Source organism: Salvelinus namaycush, chromosome 23, assembly GCF_016432855.1.
Source record: "Salvelinus namaycush isolate Seneca chromosome 23, SaNama_1.0, whole genome shotgun sequence".
Classification (NCBI taxonomy): Eukaryota; Metazoa; Chordata; class Actinopteri; order Salmoniformes; family Salmonidae; genus Salvelinus; species Salvelinus namaycush.
This window is the reverse complement of record NC_052329.1, coordinates 43,782,790-43,808,537: the sequence shown is the minus strand read 5'-3', so window position 1 is coordinate 43,808,537 and position 25,748 is coordinate 43,782,790. Positions and strand designations below refer to the sequence as shown.

Here is a 25,748-nt window from a genome sequence, read left to right as displayed (position 1 = left end):
GGGACTGGGAGACTCGTCAGGATCGAGGGAAAGATGAACGGAGCAAAGACAGAGAGATCCTTAATGAAAACCTGCTCCAGAGCGCTTAGGACCTCAGACTGGGGCGAAGGTTCACCTTCCAACAGGACAACGACCCTAAGCACACAGCCAAGACAAAGCAAGAGTGGCTTCGGGACACGTCTCTGAATGTCCTTGAGTGGCCCAGCCACAGCCTGGACTTGAACCCGATCGAACATCTCTGGAGAGACCTGAAAATAGCTGTGCAGCAACGTTCCCCATCCAACCTGACAGAGCTTGAGAGGATCTGCAGAGAAGAATGGGAGAAACTCCCCAAATACAGATGTGCCAAGTTTGTAGCGTCATACCCAAGGTTTTAATCGCTGCCAAAGGTGCTTCAACAAAGTACTGAGTAAAGGGTCTGAATAGTTATGTACATGTGATATTTCAGATTTAAAAAAAAAAAGTAATTAGCAAACATTTCTAAAAACCTGTTTTTGCTTTGACATTATAGAGTATTGTGTGTAGATTGATGAGGGAAAAAAATCTATGCATTACATTTTAGAAGGCTGCAACATAACAAAATGTGGAAAAAGTCACGGGGTCTGAATACAATCCGAATGCACTGTATATGTATATACCGTATGTCTGTGCTTTGCAGTGTTAATGGATTGTAGTCTGGTTACAGTCAGTTTCACATAAACACACAGGCTCTCTATTTCAAAATATTCAGCATAATTTTGCCTGCAATCCATACTATTCAAGTAGCGAAAAGCACTAAAATGAAAAGAAAACATTATTTCATGTTACAGTAGTCTTCACAGAAGTCTTTCACTTCTGTGAAGCATTGCACATTTTCCCTTAAAAATGTAAAATTACAGATACTCAGCAGAAGAAAAAGTTAATTGTAACTTTGGTATGTCTTCTGTTAGACGTGAAAACCATTGACCTCAGTAGCAAGTGGCCGCTGTGTGATGTTATCCAGAAATATTAGTGCAATAAAAGCTCATGTTTGTTTCTAAGAGCAAAGTTGTGCTTCGTCACGTTCACTCCCACAGTATTGCTGCACATCTGGCGAGCTGAATAGTGGTACATCCTTAGGGCCCCCTGCTCTGAGAAGGGACACAAGGAGAGAGCTTGCTGTGACCACGGTAACCATAGCAGCATACCCAGGGTAGGATTAGGGTGGAGGGCTGGAGCAGCGCATAGGACATGGGCTGAGGATGGAGGCTGTAGCTGATATAATGATGGGGTATAGGGCTGAGGCAGGTCAGTGAACTGCAGCTAGGGCTAGGCCGAAGTTTGGGGCTGAGGCAGTGCAGTGAGCTGGGGCAAAGGCTGGGGGCTAAGGTATAGGGCTGGTGTTGGGGCTAGAGCAGGGCAGTGAACTGGTGCTAAGGCTGGGGGCTCAGTTTGGGCTGGGACTGGAGCCTGGAGTCAGGCACAGCATTCCTCCTGAGTGTCAGAGACTGGAGCCAGACACACCGGAGTCTGGGAGAAAGGTGGTGATGGCTCGGTAGCCCTGGGCCCGGCGTATCATGTCCCTGATCTCCCTGTTGAGCTCCATCAGCTTGACGCAGATCTCCGAGAGGTCCTGCTTGGAGCCCACCAGTGCAAAGGTGCCCATCTGGCCCAGCGTCTGGTATCTGAAGTAGATGTTCAGCAACGTCTGTGTCTCGTCCTCAGAGCTGCTGCCGAAAATGTCACTGGGCCACACCCTCCTTCAGACAAAATAAGCAGTTACCATTATGAACCTGAATTCTATGTAACTCAACACTTTCTAATACTTTTCTTAAAAGCTTAATAAATTACTAATAAACTAAACTAACAAGTAAGTATTATTTATAAGCATGATAAGAATTACCATTCATAATTATGTAACCGCTCTTTCAGATTGTAATGGAAACCCAGCTAAATTCTGGAAAACTGGAAAATTCCTGAAGGGTTCTACTTCCTCTCTGCCACAACAAATTAATTCAGACACTGGCCTCATTAGGGAAAAAAAATACTATAATTTATGCATTTAATCACCATTTTATTTCAGCGGGTCACCATTTTGTCTCTTTAAAATACTTCTAAGCATGTTCACTATGATATTGTGATGGATGCTGATAAGGAAAACTTGCTGAATCAGATAAATGATAGTCAAAGCTTTTTTAGGCCATTTACAAATGTTTGCTTTACTAGCAATCGACAACAAGAAATTCACAGGGCCGACCAATTGGATCCTGGTCTGCTTAAGTGTGCAGCGCCCATCATTGTTGGTGAAATAACACATTTTTTATTTGACATTGCTATCAGCAAATATTCCAAAAGTATGGAAATCAGCTCTTGTGCTGCCACTACATAAATGGTGGGGTTAATAGTGATCTTAATACTTATCGCCCCATTTCAAGGCTTCCTTTTCTAGCTAAGATTCTTGAATCCTTAGAAAATGTACAACTTTGCTCTTTAAAAAAAAAATCTGATAAATGTATTTAGGCCTGGGCACAGCACAATTACAGCATCCACTTCCACTTCAGTTATTAATGATCTTGTCCAATCCTTTAGACACTAAAATGAAATGTGCTGCTTTGTTTGTGGACCTGTCAAAATCTTTTGATTGTTATTTTATTGAATAAGTTGTCCTCGATAGGTCTGAGCTCTCAGGTCTGTTCATGGTTTCATGACTATCTTAGTGACAGAACTCAGGCCATCGTGATTGATGGGGTTGAGTCTGAATTTGAAGAGCATAAGGGTGTACCCATAGGTGTTGATTTTGAGACCTGTTCACTATTTACTGTATATATACACACACATACAGTTGAAGTCGGAAGTTTACATACACCTTAGCCAAATACAATTAAACTCAGTTTTTCACAATTCCTGACATTTAATCCTAGTAAAAATTCCCTGTTTTAGGTCAGTTAGGATCACCACTTAATTTTAAGAATGTGAAATGTCAGAATAATATCAGAGAGAATGATTTATTTCAGATTTTATTTCTTTCATCACATTCCCAGTGGGTCAGAAGTTTACATACACTCAATTAATATTCGGTAGCATTGCCTTTAAATTGTTTAACTTGGGTCAAATATTTTGACAGAGCTGGTGTAACTGAGTCAAGTTTGTATGCCTCCTTGCTCGCACACGCTTTTTCAGTTCTGCCCACAAATGTTCTATAGGATTGAGGTCAGGGTTTGTGATGGCCACTCCAATACCTTGACTTTGTTGTCCTTAAGCCATTTTCCACAACTTTGGAAGTATGCTTGGGGTCATTGTCCATTTGGAAGACCCATTTGCGACCAAGCTTTAACTTCCTGACTGATGTCTTGAGATGTTGCTTCAATATATCCAGATAATTTTCCTCCCTCATGATGCCATCTATTTTGTGAAGTGCACCAGTCCCTCCTGCAGCAACGCACCCCCACAACATGATGCTGCCACCCCCGTGCGTCACGGTTGGGATGGTGTTCTTCAGCTTGCAAGCCTCCCCCTTTTTCCTCCAAACATAACGATGTTCATTATGGCCAAACAGTTCTATTTTTGTTTCATCAGACCAGAGGACATTTCTCCAAAAAGTACGATCTTTGTCCCCATGTGCAATTGCAAACCGTAGTCTGGCTTTTTATGGCGGTTTTGGACCAGTGGCTTCTTCCCTGCTGAGCGGCCTTTCAGGTTATGTCGATATAGGACTTGTTTTACTGTGGATATAGATACTTTTGTACCCGTTTCCTCAAGCATCTTCAAAAGGTCCTTTGCTGTTGTTCTGGGATTGATTCGCACTTTTCGCACCAAAGTACGTTCATCTCTAGGAGACAGAACGCGTCTCCTTCCTGAGCGGTATGGGGGCTGCATGGTCCCATGGTGTTTATACTTGTGTACTATTGGTTGTACAGATGAACGTGGTACCTTCAGACTTTTGGAAATTACTCCCAAGGATGAACCAGACTTGTGGAGGTCTACCATTATTTTTCTTGGCTGATTTCTTGGCTGATTTCTTTTGATTTTCCCATGATGTCTGTCACGATCGTCGTAAGAAGCGGACCAAAGCGCAGCGTGGTTTGAATACATTCTTCTAATTTTAATGAAGAACACTTAAACAAAAAACAACAAAACGAATAAGCCGAACGTGACCGCTATAATAAACACTGTGCTAACATGCAACATAACATAGACAATAACCCACAACCCACAATACAAAACAGGCTACCTAAATATGGTTCCCAATCAGAGACAACACAAAACACCTGTCTCTGATTGAGAACCATATCAGGCCAAACACATAGAAATAGACAACATAGAAATACAAACATAGACTGCCCACCCCAACTCACGCCCTGACCATACAAAACAAAAGACAAAACAAAGGAACTAAGGTCAGAACGTGACAATGTCAAACAAAGAGGCACTGAGTTTGAAGGTAGGCCTTGAAATACATCCAAAGGTACACCTCCAATTGACTCAAATAATGTCAATTAGCCTATCAGAAGCTTCTAAAGCCATGACATAATTTTCTGGAATTTTCCAAGCTGTTTAAAGGCACAATCAACTTGGTGTATGTAAACTTCTGACCCACTGGAATTGTGATAAGTGAAATAATCTGTCTGTAAACAATTGTTGGAAAAATTACTTGTGTCATGCACAAAGTAGATGTCCTAACCAAAACTGTAATTTGTTAACAAGAAATTTGTGGAGTGGTTGAAACGCGAGTTTTAATGACTCCAACCTAAGAGTATGTAAACTTCCGACTTCAACTATATATATATATATATAATGTATTTTTTATACTGTATTACACAGGTTTCATTTGGAAAATAGAACTAGGTCTCAATATGTCATCGTGAAAATAAGGGTAAAAGAAAAGAAAAAGCATTTAGAACATTTGTAATAATTTAAGTATTTCCAATCAACATTTAAGCATTATTATGGCTTTTTTCATTTACAATCATTTACAATATTTAAATATTTATATTTACCACCAACGAGGTTCCCGCCCGAATAATCAGTTTAAGGATTCAAAACAACGGCAACACAACACACAAATAAAATGCAATACACAATTTTCTCTTTTTACCTGCACTCGCGGATGTAGCGGATGGCTGTGGTGAACTCGTGGTTCTTCAGAGCTTCCAGGATGGCTTGTACAGCCGCCTCAGAGGAGAGGAAGGTGGGCTCAGAGGAGGAGCATGTCTCCTGGGCAGCCTGGAGGTCACTGGAGGTCACGGAGGCTGCTGCAGCCCGCAGACTGCCCTTCAGTTCATTCAGTTCTTTGGACATATTCATCAGCTGAGGGAGAGGAAGTATAGTGGAGGTGAGTCGGACTCACGCTCTCGGGAGGACGTAGCCCCGCCCGTGACTTAAAATCAGTGTCACCCTCGGCTCAAGAGGTAACTTCCTCTTGGACCTAATGGTTAAGACATGGTTTCCTGAGCGGGAGATCGAGGTTCAGATCCCACCATTCAGTCTTAAATGTGGCTCACTTGGTTGAGCATGGTGCTTGAAACATTAGGGTCAGGGGTTCAATTCCCGATGGGGCTAGCTATGTATGCACACACTACTCTAAGTTGCTTTCGGTAAAAATGTCTGCTGACTGGCATATAAATATTAAAATAATAAATGTAGTATTAATACATGCTCTTTACACATCAATAAACCCATGAGGTAGGGATAGAGAATCAATCTATTGCCTTAAAGGAAAAATCCACCCAAAACCACTCATTCTTTTAATGTATAGTGTTAAAAATGAATATGTCAGAGCAATATTTTTTGTGAACATTATAATAAAGTTGGTAGCAACATGGAATATCGTTGTGGAAATCTGTTGCAGCTCAGGTCGACTACAAAATCCACAATGCAATGCTCTCTCTATGGGCTGGCTGGCGAGCAAACGTAGCTACACACAGTGGTCGAAAAAAGTACTCAAATTTATCCTTGAGTAAAAGTAAAGACACCTTAATAGAAAATTACGCAAGTAAAAGTCACCCAGTAAAATACTACTTAAGTAAAAGTCGACAAGTATTTGGTTTTAAATATACTTAAGTATCAAAAGTAAAAGTAAAAGAATTAATCATTTCAAATTCCATATATTAAGCAAACCAGACGGCACAATTTATTTGTTTATTTACGGATAGCCAGGGGCACGCTCCATCACTCAGACATTACATTTACAAACGAAGCATTTGTGTTTAGTGAGTCTGCCAGATCAGAGGCAGTAGGGATGACAATAATGTCAAAAGTCACACAGGAGTCTAATAAAACAACTCAAATCTTTTTATCATCAATTTCTCTCAGCTAATCATCAGTCATTTGCGTAAGTGCTTGTTGAATGTCCTTCTCTATAAGCATGCTGAAAGTCTGTTGTCAATTTGTTTACAGTAAAATAGCATTGTATCTGGTCAAACACAATTTTTCCAAAAGTTTACTAAGGGTTGGTACCAGGCTGATTGGTCGGCTATTTGAGACAGTAAAGGGGGCTTTACTATTCTTGGGTCGCGTAATGACTTTTGCTTCCCTCCAGGCTTGAGGGAACACACTTTCTAGTTGGCTTAAATTGAAGATATGACAAACAGGAGTTGCAATATTGTCCCTTTATTATCCTCAGTAATTTTCTATCCAAGTTGTCAGACTCCGGTGGCTTGTAATAGTTGATAGACAACAATAATTCTTTCACCTCTTACACACTCCCTTTACGGAATTCAAAATTACAATGCTTGTCTTTCATAATTTTATCAGTTATACTTGGATATGTAGTGTCAGCGTATGCTGCTGGCATGTCATGCCTAAGTTTGCTAATCTGTCCAATGAAAAAATCATTAAAGTAGTTGGCAATATCACTGGGTTTTGTAATGAATGAGACATCTGATTCAATGAATGATGGGGCGGGGTTTGCTTTTTTGCCTTAAATTTCATTTAAGGTGCTCCAAAGCTTTTTAATATCATTCATCTTTGTTTCATAGTATAGTTTCTTCTTTTTATTCAGTTTAGTCACATGATTTCTCAATTTGCAGTACGTTTGCCAATTGGTTGTGCAGCAAGACTTATTTGCCATTCCTTTTGCCTCATCCCTCTCAACCATACAATTTTTCAATTCCTCATCAATCCATGGGGATTCAACAGTTTTCAACATTTTCTTAATGGGTGCACGCTTATTAGTAACTGGAATAAGCAATTTCATAAATGTGTCAAGTGCAGCATCTGGTAGCTACTCATTACACACCACAGACCAGCAAATAGTCTTTAGATCAGCAACCTAGGAATCACTACAAAACTTATTGTATGACCTCTTATATATTATATTAGGCCAAGCCTTTGGAAAGTTGGTTTTCCTAGATATGGCTACTATATTGTGATCACCACATCCGATGGATTTGGATGCTGCTTTAAAGCAAACTTCTGCCGCATTTGTAAAAATGTGATCAATACATGTTGATGATTTAATTCCTTTGCTGTTTGTAATGACCGTGGTAGGTCGACTGACAACCTGAACCAGGTTCCAGGCACTGGTTACAGTTTGAAGCTTTTCTTGAGTGGGCAGCTTGATGAAAGCCAGTCAATATTTAAATATACCTCTGTTGATATCACATACACTATCAAGCATTTCACACATATTATTCAGATACTGACTGTTAGCACTTGGTGGTTTATAGCAGCTTCTTACACGATGAACCTGTAGCCATATGCCTCAACAGTATTTAAAATAAGATCCTCTCTAACCTTTACAGGAATGTGGTTCTGAATATATACACCAACACCTTCACCAATGGCATTTCTGTATTTTCTGTAGATGTTATAACCATGTATTGCTCCCACTGTATCAAAGGTATTATTTAAGTGAGTTTCATTCAGTGATAGTCAGAATATGAATGTCATCTGTTACTAGCAAGTTATTGATTTCATGTACCTTGTTTCTTAAGCTACATATGTTAATGTACAGTGGTTCTTCCTTTAAAAGTTGAGTCATACCCGCAGCACAGCTTGCGGGGTGCTTCGGAATGGTATGGCACGTTGGAGTGCATGACGTCAAAGTATTTTACTGTCAGCCATTGTTGCCATTAATGCTAGTTCGACCACCAGAGGGCATCTTTGAGAAGCTAAGTTATTGAAATGACATGGAGCTGTACAGTAGACCTAAGAGTTCTGTTTACTGTAGCTGTTTTTAGTTATAAAACAAAATAACAAAGGGAGCTTTGAATAATTAAACAATGAATAAACCGCAAAATGTCGGCTAAAGCGATATAATTCACAAATGCATTTGACTGTTTTTAATATTGGCTGTACTAGAGATTTTAAAACCTTTTTTCTTACAACAAACTATATGGGATTGATTATAATTTATTTGTAAATTATTATTGTACTTGTTCTGCTGTTTATACTGTTCAAAATTTAGCTGAATTAAATCGATTAATATTATGGTGTTTCCATTCAAAGAAAAACACAAATGTATTTTACAGTAGCCTATGTAGGCATCAGGGTTTCCGTTAGGAAAATATGGAGCTGTACAACGTGACCGGTCGGGAGTAGGCCTAGGCCACTAAGCGACTGCGAGTGAAGAGCAAAATAATCCTAACATTTCCACACCCTAATTGTAGGCTAACAAATACCCAAATGGAGATTCAGTGAAAAGAAGGAAAACAAATCTGATTGATTTATCAAGACGAGTCCTTATGCTTGTCTCACACGTCTCACACGCGGGGAAGCTATTGCTTCAAATCCAATTATAACAATTGGACGACTTTGGGTGTTTCAGTAAGCAACAATTTGTTGAATTCAATTGCATTAGCCTAATTTATTCCAATATTTCTGTCATTCAGTTATATTTATTCCCATAGTAATTCGTTATGTATCCATTCAAAACATACATGTATTGTGTAACATGAGGTCCTATGAGTGTCATCTGATGAAGATCATCAAAGGTTAGTGATTCATTTTATCTCTATTTCTGCTTTTGTGACTCCTCTCTTCGGCTGGAAAAATGGCTGTGTTTTTCTGTGACTAGTTGCTGACCTAACATAATCGTTTGGTGTGCTTTCGTCGTAAAGCCTTTTTGAAATCGGAGACTGTGGTGGGATTAACAACAAGTTTATCTTTAAAATGGTATAAAATACTTGTATGTTTGAGGAATTTTAATTGTGAGATTTCTGTTGTTTGAATTTGGCGTCCTGCACTTCCACTGGCTGTTGTCATATCGATCCCGTTAGCGGGATTTCAGCCGTAAGAAGTTAACTGACTTGCCTAGTTAAATAAAGGTAAAATAAAAAATAAACACATGTATGTGACAAATAAACATTTATTTGTGATAGTGTGGTGCAATGACAGAATGATGCAATTTGCCACAATCTGCCAACATCTACCACAAACGGTCGCGACATAAGCTCTGAACATTTAATTGAAGAACCCCTGCTGGCAATTTTTTTGCACTTTTCTGGGATGCTTGATTTTTTCATTCCTTTACTGGGAAGCTTAGCAGAAGTAGACATGCTCATGTGATTTATGTCCACAGTGGACTTCTTACTAGGGCACACCGCCTCAGTGCTAACAGTATAACTCTGGTTCATAGGCACATGATTACTGCCTACAATAGCTGTAGGATCAGCAGAGGCATTCAGGTCAGTTAGAAGGACATAAATTACATATTAAATCAAAGTTTTTGTCACGTGCGCCGAATACAACAGGTGTGCATTTCACCTTACAGGTTACTTACATTGTGTCTGCCAACTTCCCTGGGATATTGTACATTTGCTGAATTATTATGACAACTCAGTGACACACTAGTAGGGATTAACTGATCTGTGCTTGGGTTATTGATAAGTCATTGTCTCAACGCGGCCTTATAATGCGGATGGATCCCATCCTCCTTATCAATGGCTCATTCGAAAGAAGATATCCTCCCGAGTTATGACATTGGCCAGTAGTGAAATCGGACATGTATGATAGACGTTTTCGCTATCTAAAAGTCATATTCCTATTAACTTCCAGTGAAGTGAGAGCGACTTTATCAAAGTGCTACGTCATACCGACTGGATCTCTGCCTGCTTTAACGCCAATAACGCTGATACACGTGAAAATATTAAATGGCCCAGGGAATCGATAGAACACTCATGATGCACAAAACCAATATATAACATTAAAAAAATGGGTGAACCTTTCCTTTAAGTGTTTAACACAATGTAAATGTCTCAAAGTATTTTGTTAATAAAGCAGATTACTGTCTATATCACCATAGACAATGAATGCATCCCATATGGCACCCTATTCTCTATGTAGTACACTACTTTTGACCAGGGCCCATGGCACTCTGGTCAAAAAAGTAGTGCACTATATAGGGAATAGGTTGCCATTTTGGGCACTTCCAACAGCCTTACCTCTGGGACAGAGCTGATAGCATGGACCTGCCCAATCAGCTTACAGTAGGACTGAAAGAGCAGCAGCAGCTGAAAGTGGAGCTTGTAGAGTCGTTGACACAGCTCCAGTTGCTGCACAAACACACAAACAAAATGGCGGTCAACAACAACTCGTTGAAACTCTGTTCAAGTTGTATTACTTTGTTGCGTTTAAAATACTCTATGCTCATTTCATTCCAATTTATTTTACACTTTGACATAGCCTATTGGTTTCTCAATTGAAAGAAAAGAAGGTACAGCTACATGTGAACATGTTACTTTAGTAATGTTGGCTTTAGTAGTGTTATTGACATCACCAAGAAGCAGTAGGTTTGGCCATGGTACAATATTGTAGGCCTATTTATTTTGCAAAGACCTATTATCATCAACTCAGCATCTTGGATGATGCCAGGCAATATCCTTTGGTAACACCGCCAATGTGTCATATGGGGCGGCAGGTAGCCTAGTGGTTAGAGCGTTGGGCCAGTAACCGAAAGGTTGCTAGATCGAATCCCCGAGCTGACAAGGTGAAAATATGTTGTTCTGCCCCTGAACAAGGCAGTTAACCCACTGTTCCTAGGCCGTCATTGTAAATAAGAATGTTCATAACTGACTTGTAAAATATTGTATACTTTATTCTTCTTGTTTTAATTGTAATCTACATTTTTATTCACGTTGAGAGAACAATTTTGTGGGCTACCCTGAATAAATAAAAGTTAATACAAAAATCACAATGGGTGAATATATAAGGGAGAACATTTTATTTTTTCCTTTTATTAAACTACTTCAGAATATTAACAGTGAGCAAGAGACACTGCCCAGCTTAATGTAGACAGGGCACTATCAGAAAATAGGAATAAGTCATTTTGAACTTTCTGCCAGAAATTCCATTTGCTACAAAGCAAGCGTGTTACAAGACAAGAGAGAGGTGAAAGGAAGACATCGAAAATCAATAGCAGGCATGCAACCATCGGCAGTCCGGGGTTAGGTGAACAGTATAAGCCTAAGTCATAAAATGCTTTCATTTTATTGACACATGAACAGAGAGATAGAGAGAAGGAGAGACGGAGAATCAGAGAGAGGGAGAGAATGCGAGTGCGAGTGAGGAGAAAGGACCAGCTGCAGTCTAGGGACTGAAAGCCGGGTGGTCCCGTGATTTTTTCTAAAGTCAAACAAGTAAGAGGTTTTGCCTTGTCACTTTCTTCAATGCACTAGGACTCTGCTGGGAGTCTCAAAGCCGTTTTAAACTTGACTTAATATTTCACTCAATATTTATAAGGCTGATATTTATATATCTTTAAATTTGGATGTTTTGGGATTATAATGCAATTCTTAATGTTTTCTGCAAATTAGCCAAGTTCCAGATCTGTTTGTGCTAGCCAACTCCTATAGTCATTGCCATGTCCAATACAGCACAAACAGATCTGGGACGAGGCTACTGATGTATCCGTGTATTAGCAGAACCTGCTTCCCTAGCCTGGTCCCAGAACTGTGTATACTCTTGCCATTGCTCATTGTCAAGCCAAACATGACAATGAGTGACAAGAGTTGGCATGATAGCACTAACAGACTAGCACATAGCCTACTGCTCCCCTTCCCAGCAGAGTCAAAATGGCCACATTACACATTGGGATGAGGGAGTCAATGTGATGTGCTGCAACTCAGGGGTTGCCCAGAAACAAGCTCAAATCTGGAGGTTCTGATGATATTCAAGGAGAAAATGTAAGTATTTCACTCACAGAGTTTACCACAGAGTAACCGAAAGGCAGGAAATGTGAAAGGATCAGTTGAGATCTGAAGTACCCTCTCATGTCAGTAATGTGTGAGAACAGTATACAGAGAAATAGAACATACTGTATCTGAAATCTACACGACAGAACATAATTCTTCTAGTATCTATCATTCTCCAACATGACAATTTCCAGAAATATCAAAATGATACAGCTTTTTTATGTTGGGTTATACTGTCAGTTTAGCATACATAATAGGCAATAGTACTGAGAACAAATTGGTTAGTTTAGCCACAAAGTCTCAATAAGTAAGCATTATTCATGTCACTCATCTTTGCCATTGTCTACAAAACGTTTAGTATCTGACTAACCAATAACAAGAGGCCTCATTAACCAATTAACCAGTAACAAAATATAAAAGCAACATGCAGCAATTTCAAATATTTTATCAAGTATATTTGATCAAGTATACAGTATAAGGAAATCCGTCAACTGAGAAATTCATTGGACCCTAATCTATGGATTTCACATGACTGGGAATACAGATATCTTTTTAAAAAAAAGGTAGGGACGTGGATCAGAAAACCAGTCAGTATCTGGTGTGATCACTATTTGCCTCATGCAGCACGACATATCCTTCGCATAGAGTTGATCAGACTGTTGATTGTGGCCTGTGGAATGTTGTCCCACTCCTCTTCAATGGCTGTGTGTAGTCGCTGGATATTGTCAGGAACACGCTGTCGTACATGTCGATCTAGAGCATCCCAAACAGGCTCAATGGGTGACATGTCTTGCGAGTACGCAGGCAACGGAAGAAGTGGGACATTTTCAGCTTCCAGGAATTGTGTACAGATTCTTGCGACATGGGTCGTGCATTATCATACTGAAACATGAGGTGATGGCGGCGGATGAATGGCACGGCAATGGGCCTCAGGATCTCGTCATGGTATCTCAGTGCATCCAAATTGTGGCATTTATATTTTTGTTCAGTGTATTATCACAACATTTTGTGACGTTTTTGTTAGTTTTGGTCTTTGGATGTTTCCGAGGCAAGCCGAACTTGGTAGCCGAAGTCTATGCCCCTTCATCGGTAATTGGTCAACAGTAAGGATTATTAAATTAAGTGTTTGTTGTCATTCAACAAGAGAAGACTCGTTTCCATGCAAATTATTTAACTTGGGAAGTACTGCACCAAACATCTTAAGATCTCCTTTGCAAAAACATCAAAATTCATAATTAATTCAGACTATTTTGAGAAGTGGCTACAGCGTCTCAAGATGGACAAATAGTACTATTGCAGCTTTTTTCAAGCTTAGTTCTTTTAAGGGAGTATGCAAGCACACCCGTGGACAGAGGTCCTACCTTTTCCTCGTATTCCCCCGGCTGGTTGGTAATCATGACACCCCCACTGCCTCTGGGGAAGGTGGCCTTGCAGTTGGTTAACCACTGTGGGACAGGAAAGGGGGAGTTATTGTAACATCATATTCTGAATTGCACGAGGAGTTGATGAAACATTGGTACTTCAATCAATCAAATCAATCAAAGGTATAAAGCCCTCAACACCAACAGTTGTCACAAAAGTAACTCAGGGATGCGGTAACTCAGGTTAAAAAAAAAGTAACTTAGGTTAAAAAAAAAAGTAACTCAGGTAACTCAGCCGAGACAAAGAGACAGCGGAAGTGCTAAGTAAAAACTTGTTAGCAGGAAGAAACCTCGAGAGAAACCAGACACAGAGTCCATCCTCTTCGGGCTGTACCAAGGTGACTTTGGTAACCGGGTGTATTTAAAACATGTAGTAACAGCAACTCATGTATCAGGGCTTACAGCTATGGCTGCTTCTTTCCTGTTGTTGTAAGTGTCCAGATATTCTTGGAGTTCCAGTACACTAAATTTAATCTTCTCCAGGAGCCCATAGGAGATGATCTGGGGAATGGAAACCATTTTGTTTTATACTTGGGGTGACCAAAATAGTGGTCTAATGACACATTGTTATTGTTTGATAAGATTGTACATTAAAAAAATCGTACATCAGCAAAAAATATACACAATACATACAGTACATACATAATATAAAAAACGTGGGCATTGCATTACACTACTAATTATAAGTATAGAAGTGAATTAATTGCTGATCTACCAAAATACCATAAGTTACACCCATTACACATGAATAGAATATAATTAGTAAATGCTGATCTATTACTCACGGTGTCAGCGTCTACGAACAGCGTAGGACACTCGGAGCATGAGATCAGCATCTGGGACGACCTGAGGAACTTGGAACCTATCCCTCGCAGGCCATCTCCTAGGTAACCCGCAGCATCGCAGGTTAGGGAGCAGAACTTGCTCTGAATACTCTGAAAAGCAAAAAAGCGAACATATGTGGATCAGTTGGTAGAGCACGGCGCTTGCAATGCCAAAATCAAAGATTTTTTATAACTAACCCAAGATAGACCAACCATTTCCAATGGGCGCAAATGAATCAAAGTGGGTAGAACAAGCAAGGTGGGAAGAGCCAAGCTCGAGCTAGTGAGATCCCATTAGCATGTTCTACCATTTATTTGCATATTTCTGTTAGGGAACGCCTACTCTGAATGCACGTGTGCAATAACTCAATTCGCCCTTGCACTCCTAAAGAACGCAATTATTTAGAAACTTGGCAAAGGGTAAAGTCTATAAAACGCAGTCCACTGTTTGTTACAGATTTTCATTTTGGAAACAGAAATGGAGATCAAATGTTTCAGCGATGAGAACATTCGCAGAATATCGGCCAAAATCGATCTCGCTCCATCTTCTCCCACTGCCGGCCACTGGGTTTGCTCTCATCACCATATTTGGTAGTGAGTGGAAACGCCAACCAGATGCTTCACATTTACATATCCGGTGAAATATCTGGCTCATTGTTCTATCTGTGCTAGAATTGTGAGTTTGATTGCCGCTGGGGCCATCCATACAACAACATGTAGGGGAGACCGAGGTTGGTTGTCACAGTGTTAATTAGTCCCAGTCTAAATGGTGCTAGTAATTTTAAGGTCAAAATGTGTGATTCCACCAGGTCAATTCATGTCAGCATGGCAAAAAATTTAGGTGAGGGGAATTTCTGCATTTCCATAGGTGAAAGTAAAAAAATAAAGTATTTTCTTTGATATTGTTTGAATTATGGGTGTATCGATGAACATTTATGTTTGATGAAAATAGGAAAGGGAGAGCTACATTTCAAACCTATTTCTGAGTTCCTAGGTCAAGCCATGTGATAACAAACATCTTAATTAGCATTCAGGGGGATGGTTGTCACATGGAATGTGGGGTTGGTTGTCACGATCATCTCCATTATAAGATTTTCGGGGATTGGTGGTGGCTAATTCCACAGTAACGCTGAGACTCAGATTTCTTACTTAAAAATGTATGCCAAACAAAAAACATTGATTGCACAAGGAGTACTTATAACAATTTCCACTGAAAAATACAGTACAGTACGGGGTGAAAGTAGATTTAATTTCTTACAGGTACGGGACATCCAAGAACGCACACAATTTTTTTTATAGCCTAGGTTTAATTATAGAATTACATAGGCCTATAGAATCCCTATTCATTTCATATATGATCTCTGTGGGCCTAGTAGCCTAGACCTAAAGATTTGTCATATCACTTTTAACACGCAATACCTTTTAACATACGCGGCGCGATGTGGGTTTCACGTTTGGAGAAGCAAATTTTCCCCATAAAAAAAATGCAAATTTATGATGTATCATTCCATGCATCCTTATGTAAGACAGCCTACTATACGGATAATTATTTACTCTTTACACTTAATCCTTTCTCTACGCTTATATTTATTCACGCTTCGACCCTGCTCCTCATTCTCTTTTCATCCCTCCCATTTTTACCTCTTCTGTTTCACTTCTCAAGTAATATACAAGTGCTATATTGCCCCTCTACGCGACACTGGTCTTTTGTTCAGAACTGGAGCCATAACCACCGCAGCTTTTCTAAGCTTAACAGTTCGAACAGAGTAATCTTGTTAGGGACTATGGGGGGCTGCATCCAAAATGCTATTTCCTACATAGTGCACTATATTTAACCAGGGCCCTCTATATAGGGAATGGGGTTCAATTTGGGACGTAGCCTATGATGGTCCAGTCATGTTAATCCTGACTCATATCACTGATTGGCTCAAATAAATGGATAATAAGATAGTAGGAGCTGTATTGTTAGATTTCAGTGAAGCCTTTTATGTTATTGATCATACTTTGTTATTGATTTTACATCAATGGAAGCTACACAAACATCAGATATGGGTCTTTCTATACATAACATGTGCCAATTTGTAACATCAGGGTCAACATTTCAAAATGGTTTGATATACATTTAAATATTATTTTCTTGTAGCTTCACATGTGTAGTTGCAGGAAAAACAATGTAGATAGGCACAATGAGACCAGAACTCCTAGCAACAAAACATCTACATGTCATTCAAAATGTCACCTGGGTACTTGGCATGACACTGCATGTTTCTTTGTCATGCCTAGTGCCCAGGTCTGTTTGTGCTTTGGTCAACTTCTCTATCATTTATAGCCATGCTAAACATTCCAGAAGAATGGAAAAGATTAACAGCATTTCTATATTTGTTTTATAGTTTATATAATAATTTAATACAATAATAATAATGGGTTCTGTCAACAAAATCATTGACAATAATAACTAAAAATGAAATAATTAAAACTCGTCTCCTCTGTCCTTGTTTCCTCCACTCCACGCCTCTCCTCGAAAGTGCATTGGAGCCCGAGGGGAGGATAGTTCCCTCCTCTCCCCTAATGTGCTTTGAGAGGGAGGTGAGAAATGGAGGAAACAAGGAGAGAATCTCAATTGCATTCCCTTCATCCCTCACATCCTCACCTTCTTAAAACCCATTGGATAAGAAGGGAGGGGACCTCTGACCTTCTCATCCATTGGGTTTTGAGAAGGAGACAAGAGGATGATACAACAAATCAAGGAAATACAATTGAGATTCTCCAAGAACAGAGGAAGCAAGTATTTGACAGGTATTAGCTCCCTCTCCCTGTTTGACAGCTATATCTCCCTCCCACTCTACCGCACCTTCTGTCGGTAGAGATGGGACTCCCGATTAAGGCCGGTTGTGATACAGCCCGGAATCGAACCATGGTATGTAGGTTTCTTCGTAGATTCCTGCCTTTCTAGGGAGTTTTTCCTAGACACCGCACTTCTACATCTGCTTGCTGTTTGGGGTTTTAGGCTGGGTTTCTGTATAAGCAGTTCGTGACATCTGCTGATGTAAAAAGGGCTTTATAAATAAATTAGATTTTGATTTGATATTTGATATTTAAAAAAAAAATTGCGACTGACTGACTAACTGAACTACCATAATACCCATGGCCTGTCCAGAAACAACCCCCTAGCCACTACTGCCCAAAGTCTTGACACTTGTGGAAGTCTGATAGCGATTGATGGATGGTGACATGGTGAGAGCTCCACCTTACCCTTTAATAGGCTTGGTGGAATTTTGTCCACTACAAGAAATGCTCACTGATACCCTAGCTTATAGAAAGACCCATATGGACAGTGCGGTATCCCTCAGGTCAGTTGCCTTGGGCTGTAAAATGACGATGTATGCTGATTGCACATTCTACACCTCTGCACCGACTGCCAGTGAGCTCACAGAGACTCTTAGCAAGGAGTTACAGTCAGAGTCAGAATGGGTAATTAACAATAAACTGGTCTTCAATACATCTAAAACCAAAAGCATTGTATTTGGTTCAAAGCATTCTCTTAGACCTTAACCTCAACTGGAGTTGTGCATAAAGGGTGTTACCATTAAAGAAGTTGAAGAAGGAGTAACAGGAGTAACATTGAATGGTCAGTTATCTTGGTCAAATCATATTGACAAAGATGTTGAAGAGGGAGAGCGGAGGAGAGGTACAGTGGGGCAAAAAAGTATTTAGTCAGCCACCAATTGTGCAAGTTCTCCCACTTAAAAAGATGAGAGGCCTGTAATTGTCATCATAGGTACACTTCAACTATGACAGACAAAATGAGAAAAAAAAATCCAGAAAATCACATTGTAGGATTTTTAATGAATTTATTTGCAAAATATGGTATAAAATAACCCTCACCCTCACATCCAACAGGTCCCAGACGTGCTCAATGGGATTGAGATCTGGGCTCGGTGTAACGCTCATTCCTTCGACGATAAACGCGAATCCAACCAACACCCCTGGTGAGACAAAACCGCGACTTGTCAGTGAAGAGCACTTTTTGCCAGTCCTGTCTGGTCTAGCGACGGTGGGTTTGTGCCCATAGGCGACGTTGTTGCCAGCGATGTCTGGTGACGACCTGCCTTACAACAGGCCTACAAGCCCACAGTCCAGGCTCTCTCGGCCTATTGCGGACAGTCTGAGCACTAATGGAGGGATTGTGCGTTCCTGGTGTAACTCGGGCAGTTGTTGTTGCCATCCTGTACCTGTCCCGCAGGTGTGATGTTCGGATGTACCGATCCTGTGCAGGTGTTGTTACACGTGGTCTGCCACTGCGAGGACGATCAGCTGTCCGTCCTGTCTCCCTGTAGCTCCGTCTTAGGCGTCTCACAGTACAGACATTGCAATTTATTGCCCTGGCCACATCTGCATTCCTCATGCCTCTTTGCAGCTTGCCTAAGGCACGTTCACGCAGATGAGCATGGACCCTATGCATCTTTCTTTTGGTGTTTTTCAGAGTCAGTAGAAAGGCCTCTTTAGTGTCCTAAGTTTCCATAACTGTGACCTTAATTGCCTACCGTCTGTAAGCTGTTAGTGTCTTAACGACCGTACCACAGGTGCATGTTCATTAATTGTTTATGGTTCATCGAACAAGCATGGGACACAGTGTTTAAACCCTTTACAAATGAAGATCTGTGAAGTTATTTGGATTTTTACGAATTATCTTTGAAAGACAGGGTCCTGAAAAAGTGACGTTTCTTTTTTTGCTGAGTTTAGATGAATACTCTCTTGGTGGATAGTGTGGTTTCCAGCTTATCATAAGGTACTTCAGGCGAGCAATACCTCAAGACTTCTTTAATATTAGATATCGCGCACCAGCTGTTATTGACAAAAAGACACCCCCCCCACCCCTCGTCTTACCAGAAGTAGCTTCTGTTCTGCCGGTGCATTGAAAATCCCTCCAGCTCTATATTGTCTGTGTAGTCGTTCAGCCACTACTCGGTGAAACATTGGATATTACAGTTCTTAATGTCCCGTTGGTAGGATAATCGTAGGTCATCCATTTTTATTTTCCAATGATTGCAATGTTAGCAAGTAGAATTGATGGCAACGGGAGTTTACTCGCTCGCCTACGGATTCTCAAAAGGCAGCCTGATCTGCGTCCTCTTTTCCTCCGTCTTTTCTTCATGCAAATGATGTGAATTTGGGCCTGTTCCAGGGAGAGCAGTATATCTTTCTCGTCGGACTCGTTAAAGAAAAAAGCTTCTTTTAGTCCGTGGTGAGTAATCCCAGTTTTGATGTCCAGAATTTATTTTCGGTCATAAGAGACGAAAGCAGCAACATTATGTGCAAAATAAGTTTTTAAAATATGTTACAAACGCAAAAAAATTAACAAAATAGCACAATTTATTACAGGCATGTAAAACGTCAGCCATCCTCTTCGGGCGCCATTTTTCTAATCTTTTTAAGAAACACTTGTGTGTTGAAAATGCCTAACCACTTTATAATCTATTTGCATAGACTTCAAACAGACCAGACACACCACAATGTGTTTCTTCAAGGTACCAAACCCCCCAAAAAGATGTAATGCGTCACTCAGTTATGTATAGAGCCATGCCATCATGCAAAGCTCTGCCACCAGAGGTTACTCAGGTAAAAAGCATGTTTGGCTTTAAAAAACATCTTGTATCACACGCCTCTCCTCTTTCTAAAGATCTAATTTAACTGTACTGTATATAAGAAAATGTACATATGATTAGTTGTTGTCTCTTTGTGTCTTTACTGATTTAGTTCATATAAGGAAATCAGTCATTTTAAATAAATTCATTCGGCCCTAATCTATGTATTTCACATGACTGGGAAAACAGATATGCATCTGTTGGTAGGGGCGTGGATCAGAAAACCAGTCAGTATCTGGTGTGACCACTATTTGCCTCATGCAGCGCGACACATCTCCTTTGAATAGAGTTGGTCAGGCTGTTGATTGTGGCCTGTGGAATGTTGTCCCACTCCTCTTCAATGGCTGTGAGAAGTTGCTGGATGCTGGCGGGAACGGGAACATGCTGTCGTACACGTCGGTCACATCCCAAACACACTCAATGGGTGAGTATGCAGGCCATGGAAGTACTGACATTTTGCGTCTGGAAAATTTCTGGGATTTTTTATTTCATCTCATGAAACATGGGACCAACATTTGACATGTTGTGTTTATATTTTTGTTCAATGTATAACCCTTTAATGTAATATCTTATGTTCTTGTATATTACTGTTCTGTACTTTATGTATTTGTATGTTTTATGTGGACCATAGGAATAGTAGCTTCTGCATGTTCAATAGCTAATGGGGATCCTAAAAAATGAAACATCAGTGTAATGACATACAGTGCATTTGGAAAGTATTCAGACCCCTTTACTTTTTCCACATTTTGTTACGTTACAGGCTTATTCTAAAATTGATTAAATCATTTTTCCACCTCATCAATCTACACACAATACCCCATAATTTGCAAATAAATAAATATGAAATATTACATTTACATAAGCATTCAGACCCTTTACTCAGTACTTTGTTGAAGCACCTTTGGCAGCGATTACAGCCTCGAGTCGTCTTGGGTATGGCGCTACAAGCTTGGCACACTTGTATTTGGGGAGTTTCTCCTGTTCTTTTCTGCAGATCCTCTCAAGCTCTGTCAGGTTGGATGGGGAGTGTTGCTCCACAGCTATTTTCTATTTTCAGGGCCACTCAAGGACATTCAGAGACTTGTCCCGAAGCCACTCCTGCGTTTGACTGTGTGCTTAGGGTATTTGTCCTGTTGGAAGGTGACCCTTCCTGAGCAAGTTTTCATCAAGGATCTCAGTACTTTGCTCTGTTCATCTTTCCCTCAATCCTGACTAGTCTCCCAGTCCCTGCCGCTGAAGAAAATTCCCCACAGCATGATTCTTCCACCACCATGCTTCACCGTAGGGATGGTGCCAGGTTTCCTCCAGACGAAACGCTTGGCACTCAGGCCAAAGAGTTTAATCTTGATTTCATCAGACCAGAGAATCCTCTAGGTGCCTTTTGGCAAACTCCAAGCGGGCTGTCATGTGCTTTTTACTGAGGAGTGGCTTCCGTCTGGCCAATCTACCGTAAAGGCCTAATTGGTGGAGTGCTGCAGAGATGGTTGTCATTCTGGAAGGTTCTCCCATCTCCACAGAGGAACTCCAGAGCTCTGTCAGAGTGGCCATCGGGTTCTTGGTCACCTCCCTGACCAAGGCCCTTCTCCCCAGATGACTCTGGGCGGCCAGCTCTAGGAAGAGTCTTGGTGGTTCCAAACTTCTCCCTTTTAAGAATGATGGAGGCCACTGTGTTCTTGGGGGCCTTCAATGCTGCAGAATTCTTTTGGTACCCTTCCCCAGATCTGTGCCTTGACACAATCCTGTCTCGGAGCTCTATGGACAATTCCTTCGGCCTCATGGCTTGGTTTTTGCTCTGACATGCACTGTCAACTGTGGGACCTTATATAGACATGTGTGTGTCTTTCCAACTCATGTCCAATCAGTTGAATTTCCCAAAGGTGGACTCCAATCAAGTTGTAGAAACATCTCAAGGATGATCAATGGAAACAGGATGCACCTGAGCTCAATTTCGAGTCTTATGTAAATAAGGTATCTGTTTTTTATTTTTATGTCTAAAAATCTGTTTTCACTACGTTATTATAGAGTATTGTGTGTAGATTGATGAGGAAACATGTTTATTTAATCCATTTTAGAATAAGGCTGTAACGTAACAAAATGTGGAAAAAGTTAAGTGGTCTGAATACTTTCCCGAATGCAGGTTGCCATTTGGGACACAACCGGTGTCTTTTGAGATGCAGACTGGGATCTGTATTACCAGGTCCTGACGCGGTACCGGAAGGTATCTTTGGCTGTTACGATAGATTCAGATGGTTTACTAGTTTCAGCAACAAAAAAATATATATATATAATTTTCAATGGAAGGAGACACGAAGCGACATTCGAAGATTTGACTGTTGGCATCTATAGTTGCGAATTTCAGGAACACAACTTTGTGATAACCAATCAGAAAAGGGAAGCTCTCGCTAGCCAGCTTTAACATTGTGCTCGACCACCAACGATGCTGTTTCACATGCTGTAAAAAAGAAACACAGAGGGGGGAGAGCACAGGTAGTGAGCAATGTGAATCCACCATCTACCTGGAAGAAGGAGAAGAAGACTTGGAAGGTGTAGATGGCGCAGGAGCCGTCTGAGTCGGATACCAGCTGGTTGATGTGCCTCTGCCACGCCTCGTCGGCGTCATCACACACCGCCGGCTGGAACGCCGCCAGGATTGCCGAGAAGAAGGGTGACGGAGGAAGGGAAGAACGAGACTCCATCAGCTCGTCTCTCTCCTCCTCGCCGAGACTGGTGGGGTAAACCAGGCACACACATCCACCAGAACACACATGAAGAAATAGCAGCACTCAAACACTTTAGACCCTCATGCTGACCAGAACCATATTGTGTTGGCTTACATAATATTATTTTACCATTCAGTAGCATGAAAAGGGTATAAATACTGACAAAAGCACTATTGCAGGTTTGATTAGACTTTCATGATCACACTTTATGACCAATTCCATTACAATTAATAAGCATTTATTGGCCTAAAATGTATAAAGCACTATAAACACTTTCATTGATCACGTTTTCTTCTAACGGACCTGAACAGTGCTATGTACCTGGGCAGTGCGCTGAAGTCCAGGTCCAGTTCTCCTCGGTAGTCTCCCGGAGCCAGATTTTCCAGGCTGAAGCTGTCGCCGCTGCAGTCAAACCCCGGCAGGAGGTCACTGATGGACAGGTCATCCTCATGGATGTCCGTGTCCTCGTCTTCTACTGATACCTCAGCCTAGAGGGAAGAGAGGAAAGGAGGGAGGGACTTACTCGAAGGGCCGGCATCAGACGGTCAATATCAGGCTGTGTTCCAAGTGTCACCCTATTCCCTAGGTAGTGCACTACTTTGACTAGGGTTCATAGGGCTCTGGTCAGAAGTAGTGCACTATATAGGGAATATGGTGCTATTTGGGAAGCAGACTCAGTGTCGTACCCCCAGCCAATTTGATCTATTCCAGTACTTCAAAACTGGCTGTAGGTACTTGAGGACAGGTTTGGGAAACACTGGTCTACGTAATTTAATAGAACACTGATGGTGTTCTACTAACGGAATCCAGTGAGTGACGGTAAATCACTGAGAGCACCTAAGTGTTAAAGCACTCCGTGAATCCATTGTTATTATATGCACACAAATATTCTTGATGATGTGCTTTTGGGGGAATATGCGTAATATTGCTTAAGGATGAGAATGACTCACAATTATGACACTTTCCTCCTAAAGGTAAGACATTTTTTGAAAGTACAGTATTAGGAATAAATGATAGGCACACTGACCTTTCCAATGGACAGAGATACTCTATGCTGTGTTTCATTTCACATTTTTGTTTTCACGAGCGCATTCAAATTATGCCAATTGTTTCAGACACAGAAAGAGAACCACCTTGCTACCATACAACCACAAAACCCCAAGAACACAGCGATGCTATTCCTCAAAAGATAATATAGAATATAAATGGAAGCATTTGCAGCACCAACCAGCCCAAGACCCAACACATTAGATAAAAGGTGTTAGAACAGGTATTAGAAGATTTAGCTGTGCCATCCAACTAACCAGAAGCTGAAGACTAAAGACTGGGTCCTGCCATATCCTCTCTGGAGAAAATCTCAAAGATTCACAGAGAAATACCTTATTGAGAAACATCAACACTTATCGCTAAAATCGAACTGCGAAAGGATAGGATATAATTGTATTATTTGGCAGCATTGACAGGAGGAATAGGAGTGAGCGGGCGCCCATATCTCAGACACTCTGAAGTCCTTATTCACCCTCGGCATTGAATTCTCTGCCAACGAGACCTCGAAACTGGACGTTCGGGTGTGCAGAGGGGGAAGAGGAGGGTCAGCGGCTGAGTTGTCAACGGAGGTGTACAGAGAGTCCAGTTGATTGACCTCCTCGGTGGGGGAGAGATTCACAATCTGCAACGAGACAAAAGTACAGCTCAGAGTCCTCCTCCAGTCTAATTATCAGATCCGGGTTAAAATAGTATTTGCTTTCTTTCAAATATTTGGATTGAGCGATCGGGCGAGGTTTACACTTTCGGACTACTACCTTGGTTCCATGGCACCAGGCGAGCTCAATCGAGCTTGAAGTATTTGGAAGAAAACAAATACTACTTGAACCAGTGCCAGATGGGCGAGGTTTTCACTTTTGGGACTATTCCATTGGTTCCATGAACTTGATCGGGCTTGAAGTACTTGGAAGAAAACAAATACTACTTGAACCCAGATCTGCTAGTCAGGACATCATGCACGAGGCAACTGTTGTGAGAGCAGAGAAAACCATTTCACCATACATAAAGTACAAACAAAGTATTTGAGCAGAATTGTATGAGATAAGCACAGAGCAGCAGGACATGCCTCCTGGTTGTGTCCTAGCAATTGTAACCGTTTATACATGGTCAGATATGATTTAATCCCCCCAGTAGTTAAGGTTAAGACTGGGGGGGGGGGTAATCTGATCCTAGGTCTGTGGTTAGAGAGACGTACCACCTGGGAGTGACAGAGGATCTGGCTGGCGGTGATGGACTCTTCCTCTGAGGATTCCTCTGAGTCCTGGTGGGTGAACTGGCCTAGGCTGGGTGTGCTGTTGGACAGCTCACTGTCATCCAGGGGCACCATGTCACTCCTGTCCAGGCTATCCATGGAGCGTCTCCGCACGCCCCAGTTGAAGCTGTCCATCGTCTCCCCCTGCAAGGACGATACACACAGCTTTAAGAAACTAGACAACACAGAGCCAGATGCCTCACACATACACACTCACAGGGGTCTACGCACACACACACACACACACACACACAAAGGGGTTTACACACAAGCACACACAGGGGTCCACGCACACACAAAGGGGTCTACACACCACACGCACACACACAGTGGTCTACACCCATGCACGCACACACACACACAGGGGTCTACACCCACGTATGCACGTACTGTATGTATGTACTCACACGCGCACACAGAGGGGTTTACGCATACACACATGTACGCATGCACACAAAAAGGGGTCTACACACATGCACGCACACACACAGTGGTCTACACCCACGCATATACACACACAGAGTAACCAGCAGCCACAAATACTTGACCATGCAGTGCAAGGCAAGTCAAGGCTGATCTTCATGGGAGAGTTACCCAATGACAATGTCAACAGCCTCACTTATACCATTTCACACTACTGAGCGGAGGTGATACAAGCCAAGCTAAGATGTACTACCCTAGCATGGTTACACATTCAACCACAGTTGCTGAAACCGTGCTGACGGACCATGTGAACAGAAAATATCCAAGACA

The 25,748-nt window shown here is 41.3% G+C and overlaps 1 protein-coding gene across 1 annotated transcript in view; it reads right to left on the bottom strand.

Annotated features, from left to right (window-relative positions):
• Nucleotides 1–502: 502 nt before the first annotated feature.
• The window catches only part of LOC120018462 (protein furry homolog), a 193,272-nt gene continuing 168,026 nt past the window's right edge, over nt 503–25,748 (bottom strand). Inside the window, exons 54-63 of the mRNA XM_038961684.1 lie at nt 24,939–25,139; nt 24,201–24,368; nt 23,021–23,187; nt 22,496–22,703; nt 14,296–14,445; nt 13,913–14,011; nt 13,451–13,534; nt 10,341–10,451; nt 5,054–5,265; nt 503–1,718 (exon numbers count right to left, since the gene is read on the bottom strand). Coding sequence (XP_038817612.1) covers nt 1,460–1,718; nt 5,054–5,265; nt 10,341–10,451; nt 13,451–13,534; nt 13,913–14,011; nt 14,296–14,445; nt 22,496–22,703; nt 23,021–23,187; nt 24,201–24,368; nt 24,939–25,139 — 1,659 coding nt within the window. The 3' untranslated portion in view covers nt 503–1,459. The remainder of the gene's footprint in view (nt 1,719–5,053; nt 5,266–10,340; nt 10,452–13,450; nt 13,535–13,912; nt 14,012–14,295; nt 14,446–22,495; nt 22,704–23,020; nt 23,188–24,200; nt 24,369–24,938; nt 25,140–25,748) is intronic.